Below are 12551 nucleotides of genomic sequence, written 5' to 3' on the forward strand. Positions count from 1 at the left end.
GATATTGCGCTTAAGCCAGAAGACTGATATAAACATTACAGACTCGAAAGAAATCAAGCTGGTAACGACTGCCAGCTTGATTATAAAGCAAATCAAGCACGTATATTGAATTATTCAAACATTACATTAGGTAGAATGGGCTATTTAGTGGAGGGCGGGGCAGTATACTAATATATAAGAGACAAACATAATAATGATAGAAAGATTTCAAGTGGATTCTGGGTTGGACATAACATATTTGGCGGTTTCTCCCACCGTCTTCAAATTATCTGCTACGTCATCTGGAATCTCAATTTCAAATTCTTCTTCGATATTAACGAGTAATTCCACAGTGTCTAAAGAATCCAGGCCCAAATCATCATAGTATGAAGTCGCTTCGGTGACAGATTTGTTTGTAAGTTGCTTGTTGTCAACATTAAAGGATTTAATCACGTCCGCTATTCTAGTCACTACTTCTTTTTTATTAAGTTTGTTGGAAGTAGCGTAAAATCTTTGCGATAGAGAACTCCAATTGTAATTACCAATTGCGGTGGACCTAGCCAATTTTTGAGAGCTCATTACAGCTATACCTAATGGCCTCAACTTGGTGCACGCTGAAATTGACTTAAACATCTTGTAGGCTTTTCTTCTTCTCTTGTTTTCATTAAGAGTAGCTACTGCAGATGACAAATTATTTTGATATTCGGGGTTCAAATATCGAAGAAAAATCTATAATCAAATAGAAAAAATCATAAAAAATGGTATCAAAATTATATAAAGTCCAAATATATTCACATATTATAAATGAAGATTGTGACTATGCGAAATTTCGTTGACAGTCTGTTGTAGTGACGTGCTTCCGAGTGTTTGTGTAGTTTGGTTGGATATTGATGAAACGGATGGTGCTAAGTGCGAACTGCCGGTAGTTAGCGAACTGTGGGAGCTCGATCTTGTAATATATTTCGTTAAAATCTCTCCCATATTCATATCCACAATTTCACTATTGACCGAGGCAGTCTTCATATGTTTTGTAGTACTCCTGTCCCAATGCGATGATCCCAGTGACTTTATCCTCTGAGATCCGTGAACGGAACCCTGTCTGGTAAATGACTTTGTTAGGTTTTCCAAGGTGGTATTATGTATATTAATGTTATTGTGTTTGATCTCGTCAGAAAAATTCTCTTCGTACAACCTGAGCAATACATTATGGGACTCTTTGTATTCGCTGGAAGGTAATATCTCCATATGAATGAGTAGACAACGGCTCAGGACTATCGTTAATTCATCAAATAATAATATCAACCTGTGTAGTTCTTGAGCATCAAACTGATCACAGGTAGGAGGCTTCAAAAACTCTTTATATTGGGATATACCTCCATTGATGGGTGCTGAAATTGTGCCCGTTATATTTCTTGACAATTCATTGAAAATGTCTGTGACATCGCCTTGTTCTTTTAGAACTTTCAAAGCCATGTTTTCAAGGCCATTCAATTCTTGAATTTTGATTTGTAAAGATCTTATGGCATTTTCCAATGGAGACAATTTACGCTTTTTCACTTCAATAATTTCAGATCTATACATCAAAGTTGGAAATGTAGACAGAGTAGTATATGTAAATTCCTCAACCCACAGATTAGTTACACTAGTAGAATTAGCTAATCTTCTAGAATTGCAAAAAGTTCTCAAATTTCTGTTTTCAATGTACATTCTAGTTTTGTTGTTCAATGCGCTAGAGTATTTGTCTGAAATATCTAGTTGCGGTTCAACCGTTGTCACATTGATCAATTTACCCATTGGAGGCTTCATCAGTAATTCATCTACCTGAGCCTGCTGTTGAATAATGCTTGATCCATGATAAATTTTCAATAATCTATTTTGCATCGATGTTATATGCTCAAAGGGTAAACCTTCAAAAATAAACATCTTATTTCTAATGGAGATTGGAAAACCAAAACCCATAAATGATACCTTAAAGTAAGTTGGCAGAAGTCTGTCAATACTCTGTAATTCTGTATAAATCGTGGAAATTTGGTCGTGTACAAATGCTAGCCCATTCAAATCGTAGTCAATTTCGTCATATGCCTTGATCAAATCCTTATAGACAGCCAAGGCCTTTTCAAGTTTCAGGCCTTTCGAAAAATTTCTTGCAGCCTCCTTATACAGAAACTCCTTTCTTTCAAATGATGATTGTTTCGGTAATGAAGGATATGGTATTGCGGGTAAAACGTCATTAGGATCCCATTCGTATACGCTTGCAAGTAATTCCAAACCGAGGCCAGCCTGAACATAGTCCTTCTTTTTAATAGCATGTATATATAGATCATTAATCATTTTATGGAATAATTCCGGTCTGTTGGCATCTAATAAATACCTGAACATCTCGATATGACGTGTTGTTCTATCATCGTCAAACTCTTCTTGCCCAGAAATCTTATAAGATTCGGCAACAATATGTAGGAAACCTAGCAACTCTTTCAGAAAATCTGAGAAAGCTTGATATAATATATCATCAGAGGGCATATGGACAGTATAAAATATGCAAGCAATAAATCGTTCCAATTCATAATTGTCTATGAAAAGCTTACCCATTTGGAATCCATTGTATAATTCTGGTATGCAGATGTTTAAAGCAGACTGAAAAGAAGATTCACTTTGCCAGAAGTTGATTGCCACACTCCAGATAATTTTACAACTAACCGCAGTCGCATCAATATGTCTACTAAAGGCAAATACGAAAAGCTCCCTCATAATTGATGGGTTTTCAATCAATAGCAGACGCTGATATTCACTAACATGATCAATACCGTATTTAGTTGCCATCACCATATGGTCATCCTTATCATTTTCATATCCCAGTGCATCCCACGATTCATTGAGTAGAAACGCAGCTTGCCTTTTCAAGTCATGAGTAATGCAGTATATTGCCTTTCTTGGAATAATGGCTAGCTTAGTTAATGTAGATACTTTGTGCGTTGACAGCATCAAAATCGCTTTATAGTATTCTGCCCACAGCTTCATATCGACTGTGCATTCATCATCTTGATCATGCTTAGATTTCGAGGGAGAATTTTTTGTAATCATGAAATCTTTGCACATTCCCAGCAAGGTTAATGAACATCTAGTAAATAATGCTGTTATTGCTAACCATTTCTTTTCTGGAAAAAATTCACCCTTGAGCAGGATTTTGATTGTTCTAGTAATTGTCAAAATATGTTCCTTACCAACCTCCTTCGAGTAAAACACTGACTGAAACATCTCGTCATTTTCACATTGTCTAGCAATTTCTGTAAGCGAGGAGTTATGCCCAAAAAATTTATACCCAACTTTCGTCAGTTCACATATTATAGTGGCGATCTCGAGCAAGATTTCAACCACAATCTCATCATTAACAATTGAATCCATGGGCAGTTTTGGAAATGGTAATTCTACAGGAAATAACTTCGTGAAGGTCCTGCTGGTTTTGAATAAATTTGACTTTTTATAATATTTTCTTACCAATAGCAAAAACCGACAATAAGTCGGGATTAGTCTCATCATATTTATCAAAACTTTTCTATCTTTAATATTTTCGATTAGTGTAATCAATACGCTATTAGCCAGACGCATTGTGGGTACTTGTAAAATTCTATCATTTTGTAAAAGGTAGGGCTGCACGGTCCATTCAATACACCTAGAGATAAACTCTAAATGTAACGCATTATAGTTACTATTGTCAAATAAAGTATTCTTTGAAACTTCGGAAGAAAGCACTCTCCTCAATAAAAGAAATTTCACGTTGAGGTAATTTTCCTCTTGGGCAGATAATATCTTAGTTGTAATGCTCAAACAGATCTCCTTCTGTTGACAACTTTCGAACAGTTTTGAAGTGAAAACTAAAATGCTTTCCGGTTCATAGTAATAACTTAAGGAAGGAAGCCAGAGATCATAGAAACTCAAGATGGATACTTGACCTCTGACAAGTTTTGAACTCGATAGAGTCAAAAATTTACAAATTGCGTCGAAAAATTGCTCAAATGCCAGCTTGTAGTCATCCTCATCATCAGATGATGAAATGACAGAAAGCATAACAACATACAAGGAGGCATTACATAAACTTCTTCCCATATCACTCCATTCATCCTGACTTTCTTCTTTAAGCACTCTTGAAAAGTGTTTCAAAATAGCGGGGCCTATTGGAGGTAAAGCGGATATATCTTTGGAATATTGTTCGTAGAAGGTAAAAAATTGATGCCTACAGTTGGTTTTATCAGATGAAAGTGTAGCATCAATGAATTTGGTGAATGATGTGAATATTTTCAATGAAAGGTCTGACTGATCGTTGAAATAAAAAAGCAAGTTCAAATAACCACGCAGCAGGGCATGAAAGTGTCTTGAGCGACTGTCGAATTCAATATTATTCAATTCTTCCAATATAACGGGACAGAAATTATCAAAATTTCCCGAGTCTATGTCGTCGAACGGTAGAAAGCGTTCAATCGCGGTTGGAATATTAAACATGTCACCTGGATAATCAGTATCAATTTTTAAGTCTATAATTTGTTTGTTTTCAGATGAAATTAACGAGATGGTAGTGTTTCTTTCATATATTATGATGTCATTGCCTCTCTTAATAGGAACCGCAGCCTTAGCCATAAGAAATCCGTTCAAGTAAGCCAGAATATCAATATCTTCATTGTCCTTCATCATTTGGATATCATTTATTCTGACAGTTTCACCTATTGATTCGCCTGGACGGCCAGAGACGAAAGTCCATGAATGAAGTTTTGACTCATTTGAATTTTCACTGAAAGTAACATTTGGATTCTTTGACTTTGCCACTATCGTAACGTTCTTAATATTCTTTGCTCTTTTGGCCACGCCGGAAAGTGATACACTGCCTAGATTCAAGTAAACTTGCTCAATGGTTTGATCTCGTTTACTGTAATGCAAATGTGATGGAACGGTTTCAATTGCAGCTATGGAAGAACTCGTGAGATGATTAGCCATCTGGTGGTCTCCTACAATTTCCTTTGCAGTAACTGATAGAGATACAGCCCTTGGATTAATGATGACGCCTTCGACGGAGTCGTTCAAAATCTTTGAAATTACGTTCCCCCATCCAATATTAGTAGTTGATCCTGCAGATTGTTCGTTTGATTGATCAAATTGGGATGTATATAAATTAATTTTGAATTTGTGAGCAGAACCAGCTGCTGATTTACCCTGGTAGCTTTTGAAAATAGGAGAAATATCAGTTACGCCAACGGCAACACCTTTCTTGATGGTGTCAATTCTCAAGTCGTTGGTGTTAGCGTAGGGTATAAATGGGGAACGAAATGAAGAAATTGAAATTTTATTATGAGAGTTGATTAAGACATATTCTGTCAGTACAACGACTAAATAAATTTTTTGGTCATTGATGACAGAGGCTGCTATATTTTTGAATAAAACGGCAGATATATTATTCAAAGATGAGATATTATTCGGGTTGATATTCACGATGTAAGGCTCAGCTAATAATTTGTCCTTCGTTCTCAAATGCACAGAAGCTCTAACGTTTTCAAATTTTGGATCAAAGATAGAAGGATCACTAGTAACTTGTTTAAAATCAATAAGTACATGTGATTGAGAAAAATCAAAGACTTTTCCCTTCGGTAGATCTAAGTTTAGAGACTCAATTCGAACTATTGGGAAATTATTAGTTAAGCCATATAGCATAGTACTTAATAGTAAGGTTTGTAGATTGGTATCATCAAAAGACAGAAGTTTACCGGTATTGACATCACGTGCAAACACACTTTCAAATCCGTAGGGATCAGGAGCAATTGGTGCAGTATTATTAAGTAAAAATTTATTTGGTTTACCCTTTGAAGAGATGAATTTTGAAATCTTCGAAAGTTCACAACTTGCAGATCTGATTAGAAGAATCCGCTCCGATTCTGTAGTTAATCCGAATAACAGTTTCAATCTAATATTGTCTAATTCATAAAAAAGAGACGTTAATTTTTCATATATTATAAATTCACCAGCCGAATACATGGCAAATATATGTGAGCACAACGTCATTAAAACTGCAGCTATTTCATCCACAAAAGGTCTACCTTTATACCTGAAGTAAGGAAAAGAAGGTTTTGCCTGTTTATCATTCCTCATTGTTATCGCATTGTCATCAGTGTTTGAAGAATCACTCGTTAAATGATCATATAGTGATTTTGATGTACATTCATTGCTTAGAAACCTTTGGAAATCCTTTGGTTCTGGTAGCTTGAAAAATGGCATGGGACGAATACTTGCAGATGCATCAATTCTCACATATGCTCTTGGGACAACCGCAACTATCGGTTTGATACTTGGTAACAGTTCACCTATTGTACTCATAGTAGCAATGAATTCTTCAGGAAGTGGTCTTGCACAAAAATAAGACCTACACCATTTTCCATCGGTTGTTACTTCAAAGATGTAAATTTCTGCTCCGATAAATATGTCGTGAAACTCGTCACTTCGATAGATTAATTCGGGATGCTTTTGTAATGGCGTGAAGTGCTTGATAATGGTACCGTACACCAACTTTTCAGTGGGTACCCAGCGTCGTGCCTTTTCAGAACCCATTCTTCGATCTAGTTATACCAATATTACCGGACGCTACTATCCTACCGAACTATAGATGTGTATGTCTTCTCAATGAGGGAACTGACAATTTTTGTATAAATATCAATTCGGTAATTACGCTTTTTTCGTATTATTCCGAATAAGTTACCCGGATCTATATATTTAATATACAAAATGGCCTCTAAAGATGCCTCTACTTCATTAGTATGTGGCAAGCATCGTGACGGTTGTGTTGAGGATTCACAAATATGTTTGTGTGTTCAAGTTTGTTGCAATTTCGCTTATTTTTTGGATAGAACTTTTGGGAAACGCTTCTCTAATGGGCACCCATCTTAGCTTTGTACTGTAGATCGATGCAGTGCGGTAATAGGTGTAATAACTATGGGTGAGCTAAGTGTTGGAGCAAGAACGTGATGAAGTAGTTGCTATTTTCTTTGAGCAAAATGTTTAATGCTTCCCAAGAATTACGGCTCCTTGAAGCCCTAATTTGTCGCAGCGCGGTGATCAGATGTTTTTTCTAGAAAACCCTGTAAATTGTACACTTATTATGGCTTTTTTTGGTGGCAAAAAGTAATTTAGTAGTTATAATAGAATTTATATTGCATCTAAGCGGCAAAGATTGGCACTAGATGAGTGATAAAGTGATTAGGTTTAGAGCTGGTATAACAGATTTTGATCCTGTAACAAAAAATTGTGTTCCAAAGAGTGTACAGGGGACAATTACGATAAAACCGAATGAGGCAGAGGAAGAATTAGGATTTTATGATTTTGAATGGGTCCCTGTAGACGTAACTGCTGGAAATAGATATCCTGAGATCAAATTGATCTTAATTCCTGGGGAAACGTGCTGGGTACCTATTGAATCATCTCCTGATGGTAGATTTTTCGCTTTGGTGTTCTCATCTAATGAAAAATACATATTTTGGTTACAAGAAAAGAATAAGGAATCAGCAAACTTGAATGATCTGACCTCAAAGGACAAGGAAATTTATGATAACATGATAAAAATACTGAGCAGCAGCGATGAAGCTATGAATTAGTCAGAAAATAATAGTATCTCTGTATAAATAACTATTTGTATATGTAACATCAATCCGACCATTTAACTGACCAATTCAGTCTCTTTTCTGCCATAAATGGTACAACAGCGATGTCTTTGTTATCAGTGATCGCAATAGGAACAAGGTGCGACTTTTTGTAAATGACTACTTTCTTCTTACATTTAAGATCCTTTTCATCAATGCCGTAGAAATTGAGTGGCCAAGTTGAAACGAAACCCCTTAACTTATCTAAGCATCCTAAGCTATCGAAAATCTCTGCTAAATATGAAATGGCAAATGATTGTGTGTAAACACCGGCGGAAACACCAACGTACTTGGACTTGTTCTCTACTGGATGAGGTGCCGAGTCGGATCCGAAGAAGAAGAATGGTTTACCTGAAGTAGCAGCTTTCACCAAGGCAGCCTTATCGTTCGGTAGCTTTGCAACAGGTTTACAAAAGTTAACGGGGTTACCAGCCCAATCATCAACTGTAAGATATAAATGATGTGCTGTTAGTGAGGCCGCTACCTTAACATCTTGCGGATCAGTGATTCCCTTGTTAATTTCTTCAATGATGTTAACAGCTGCCTCCGTGGTAGCATGCTCAAGGATTATCTTCAAATTAGGAAAATCCTGATGTAATTTCTTCAAAGCCGGTAGGAATTTCTCCTCTGCATTCAAAACATGAACATTATCTTCAAGTGTCGATGGTTTCTCTCCATGAAGGTTCAGCACTATATTTTCTTGTTCCATTGCTTGAAATATTGGATAAAATGAACTAAAATCATTCGGGTCAACCCCAGATGACGAGTTGGTAGTCACTCCTGCCGGATAGCATTTAACACCCTGGATAGCTTTGCAAGCTGCAGCTTGGTGAATTAACTCCGGAGTCAAATCCTTCGAGAGGTAAAAACTCATCAAAAAAGTAGTCTCCGGTGAAAGTTTCTCCAATGTTTTTTTGTACTCGACAACTCTGTCCAACGTAGTAATTGGTGGTTGTAAATTTGGCATAATATATGCTACTGAGACACCACCTTCTCTAATCTTAGGGGTCACTAATTCACACATAGCACCGTCTCTCACATGGACATGCATATCGCATGTGACTCCCAAATCAATTTCATTACTAGCCATTTTTGTACTTTATTAGATTGGTTTTCTGAGATATGATGGGACTTCATTTCATTTTTCAATTTTTTTTTCAGTATATATTATGCTTCATGCTATAGACAATTCCCGTTCATTTTTAGAAACTTAATAGTAAAACAAGACATTTAAAAGAAACTGGCCTAAAACAGCTGGAATAAAGAGCCCTTGAAGCGCTGCTTTCGTGATTCAATTCTAAACTCATGTCTGAAAACAAAACTATAAAAATTCCTGGTAATGGTCATGCTCGTCCGGTATTTCAGAACCTATCAACATCTGCACCTTCAGAGCACTATTCAAACTACAACACGAAGAAGGCAATGGAGTCTATTGCTCCAATCTTAGAAGGCTTTAATCCGAAGACCTCAACTAGTGAAAACAAGTCTCTTAAATTACCTCCACCTGGTAGCTCGGCAGCTGATTCCATGGATCATATAAATACGGACACTCCCTTACAAAGAACAACTAGCAGAAGTTTACAGTCTGATCCTAGCGACTCAACTATTTTTATTCCTACGGATACATTGACTAACTCTGGGAAATCCAGCATCTCTATGGAGAATTCTAGAGAGAATGCTATAACAGAATCTGCTACTGAAACATCGCCAGCTCTGCAGACACCGACGTCTACGCAAATGAACACTTCTCTTTTGACCCCTAGCCCTGTATCATCTTCAAGAAAGTCCTCGATGAGCCAGCAAAAACCAACTCTACCCAAAATTGGTAAAATTGGTGTATGTGCCATGGATGCTAAAGTATTATCCAAACCCATGCGTCATATTTTAAACAGATTAATTGAACATGGGGAATTTGAGACAATTATCTTCGGAGATAAAGTCATTTTGGATGAGACGATAGAAAACTGGCCAACTTGTGACTTCTTAATTTCATTTTTCTCGACTGGATTTCCTTTAGATAAGGCAATAAGATATGTGAAGTTAAGAAAGCCATTCATTATCAATGATTTGACGATGCAAAAGGTTCTTTGGGACAGACGTCTCTGTCTCAGAATTTTGGAAGCATCTAATGTCCCAACTCCTCCTAGGTTGGAGATCAATAGAGATGGTGGGCCAAATGCTGATGAGGAACTAACGGCGAAGTTATTAGGACGAGGTGTTCTCTTAAATTCAATCCCAGAGTCAAGTTGGAAAATGATAGATGAAGATACTTTAGAAGTCGATGGAAAGCGAATGACAAAACCATTTGTTGAAAAACCAGTTGATGGAGAAGATCACAATATATATATATACTATCATTCCAAGAATGGTGGTGGTGGACGCCGTTTATTTCGAAAAGTGGGTAACAAGTCATCTGAATTTGATCCTAACCTTTCAACCCCAAGAACTGACGGTTCATATATTTACGAAGAATTCATGGATACCGATAATTTTGAGGATGTAAAGGCTTATACTGTAGGTGAGAAATTTTGTCATGCCGAAACAAGAAAGTCACCCGTAGTTGATGGCATTGTTAGAAGGAACACACAAGGTAAGGAGGTCAGATATATTACAGAGCTGAGCGCAGAAGAAAAAGACATCGCTCATCACGTTTCACAAGCTTTTTCACAGATGATATGTGGGTTTGATCTTTTGAGAGTCGCAGGTAAGAGTTACGTTATTGATGTTAACGGGTTTTCCTTCGTGAAGGATAACTCCTCATATTACGATTCATGTGCAAAAATATTGAGGGATACATTTCTTCAAGCAAAGAAAAGAATTGACACGCAGAAACGAACTTTACCGTTAATAAGAGAAGAGAAAAGTCAAAAGTGGGTTTTCAAAGGCCTCGTGACTGTTATAAGGCACGCTGACAGAACTCCGAAACAAAAATTCAAGCATTCTTTTACTTCACCAATATTTATATCTTTATTGAAAGGTCATAAAGAGGAAGTTGTTATTCGAAATGTAAACGATTTGAAGATTGTTCTACAGGCTTTAAAGATTGCAAGAGAAGAAAAAGCAGGTGACCCATTAAAGTTAAAGGTTCTGTCAAATGCCTTAGAAAAAAAGTTGAACTTTCCTGGAACAAAGATTCAATTAAAGCCTGTACTGAATAAAGAAAATGAGGTCGAAAAGGTTCAGTTTATTTTAAAGTGGGGTGGTGAACCAACACACTCTGCAGGCCATCAAGCAACTGAGTTAGGTGAGCAGATGAGACAAGATTTTGATCTTTTGAACAAGAATATTTTACAAAATATTACAATTTTTTCTTCATCAGAAAGAAGAGTATTATTATCAGCACAATATTGGGCAATGGCTTTATATGGCGCTGACGAACTATCTAATGATGAAATTAATATTAGAAAGGATTTGTTGGACGATAGTAATGCAGCCAAGGACTTGATGGACAAGGTTAAGAAAAAGCTAAAACCACTCCTAAGGGAGGGAAAGGAAACACCACCACAGTTTGCTTGGCCTGCGAAGATGCCCGAACCGTATTTTGTTATTAAAAGGGTCGTGGAACTAATGAATTATCACAAAAAGATTTTGTATTACAATTTTAAGACTAAAGATGTGGATTCCATGCAATCAGCGTGGTGTTGTGGGGAAGATCCATATCTATTCAAGGAAAGATGGGACAAATTATTCAAGGAATTCACTTCTGTTGAAAAAGTTGACCCCTCAAAGATTTCTGAACTATATGATACCATGAAATATGACGCTCTTCATAATCGTGAATTTCTGGAAAATATTTTTGATCCTGGTGAAGATAATGACCTAGTGGATGTGGAATTGAGTAATAACTCATTAGTTGACCGTTATCCGATTAATATCTTGGCAAAGAACAATTTCAAAATTGTCGAAACTCAAAGCGGAAGCAGCTCGTCAAGTAAAACCAGTGTGGGCTCTCTCGGATGGGTGCTTGAAAGTAGTAAGTCAAAAAGAGACTCTAAGGCCTCTTCCGCTTTTGATGAACCCAATTTTACGCAGCTAAGGGAGCTATATAAGTTAGGAAAGGTTTTATTTGATTTCATCTGCCCGAAGGAGTACGGTATCCAAGATGGCGAGAAGTTAGATATTGGGTTACTTACATCTTTGCCACTAGCAAAGCAAATATTGAATGATTTGGATGATATGAAGAATAGGGAAACACCTGCTTGTGTTGCATACTTCACTAAGGAATCTCATATTTACACATTATTGAATATTATTTATGAATCCGGTATCCCTATGAGGATTGCAAGAAATGCCTTACCAGAATTTGACTATCTTTCACAAATTAACTTCGAATTGTATGAAAGTAGTGACGGTTCAGGAAAAAAGTCGCATGCGATTAGACTAAAAATGTCGCCAGGCTGTCATACACAAGATCCTCTGGATGTTCAACTCGATGATAGACACTATATCAGCTGTATTCCAAAAATTTCGTTGACTAAGCACTTAGACATGGAATATGTTCAGCAAAAATTAAGAAACAAATTTACTAGAGTCAATATGCCATCTAAGTTTACCCCTGTTAATATTACAAGTCCTAATTTGACTTTCCATAGAAACAGATCTAAACTATCAAAAGTGACAATTTCGCCAAAGGACAAGTCGGAATCCAACACTTCCTCGACTACTCCATCTCTGCCAGAGCCCCCTCTATCAGAAACTCCACTCACGTTGTCTGATTCATCCTCAACAGTTTCTGTGGAAGCTTCTCCAAGAAATATGGACAATGTCAATCTGAACCAGTAATATGTATATATACAGAATATGTAGTTTTACGATTATACCATGATTGCATAAAGAATTCACTTCTCTTATTAGTGCCTTTATTGAATGTCTGGGTTTCAACGGCATCTCGAAATGTAA

At 36.7% G+C, this 12551-nt stretch overlaps 5 protein-coding genes across 5 annotated transcripts; 2 read left to right on the forward strand and 3 right to left on the reverse strand.

Annotated features, from left to right (window-relative positions):
- Positions 1–207: 207 nt before the first annotated feature.
- On the reverse strand, positions 208–558 carry KAFR0A05670 (uncharacterized protein; the record flags this gene model as incomplete). The annotated part of the gene is made up of 1 exon (XM_003955088.1): positions 208–558. The coding sequence occupies one exon, from the start codon at positions 556–558 to the stop codon at positions 208–210; it is 351 nt and encodes a 116-aa protein (XP_003955137.1).
- A 219-nt stretch (positions 559–777) lies between these two features.
- On the reverse strand, positions 778–6567 carry DCK1 (guanine nucleotide exchange factor DCK1; the record flags this gene model as incomplete). The annotated part of the gene is made up of 1 exon (XM_003955089.1): positions 778–6567. One exon carries the CDS (start codon positions 6565–6567, stop codon positions 778–780), a length of 5790 nt encoding a protein of 1929 aa, XP_003955138.1.
- A 629-nt stretch (positions 6568–7196) lies between these two features.
- On the forward strand, positions 7197–7607 carry RPN13 (proteasome regulatory particle lid subunit RPN13; the record flags this gene model as incomplete). The annotated part of the gene is made up of 1 exon (XM_003955090.1): positions 7197–7607. One exon carries the CDS (start codon positions 7197–7199, stop codon positions 7605–7607), a length of 411 nt encoding a protein of 136 aa, XP_003955139.1.
- A 49-nt stretch (positions 7608–7656) lies between these two features.
- On the reverse strand, positions 7657–8742 carry URA4 (dihydroorotase; the record flags this gene model as incomplete). The annotated part of the gene is made up of 1 exon (XM_003955091.1): positions 7657–8742. One exon carries the CDS (start codon positions 8740–8742, stop codon positions 7657–7659), a length of 1086 nt encoding a protein of 361 aa, XP_003955140.1.
- A 215-nt stretch (positions 8743–8957) lies between these two features.
- On the forward strand, positions 8958–12434 carry VIP1 (inositol polyphosphate kinase VIP1; the record flags this gene model as incomplete). The annotated part of the gene is made up of 1 exon (XM_003955092.1): positions 8958–12434. One exon carries the CDS (start codon positions 8958–8960, stop codon positions 12432–12434), a length of 3477 nt encoding a protein of 1158 aa, XP_003955141.1.
- Between the last annotated feature and the right edge of the window lie 117 nt (positions 12435–12551).

Source organism: Kazachstania africana, chromosome 1, assembly GCF_000304475.1.
Source record: "Kazachstania africana CBS 2517 chromosome 1, complete genome".
NCBI lineage: Eukaryota > Fungi > Ascomycota > Saccharomycetes > Saccharomycetales > Saccharomycetaceae > Kazachstania > Kazachstania africana.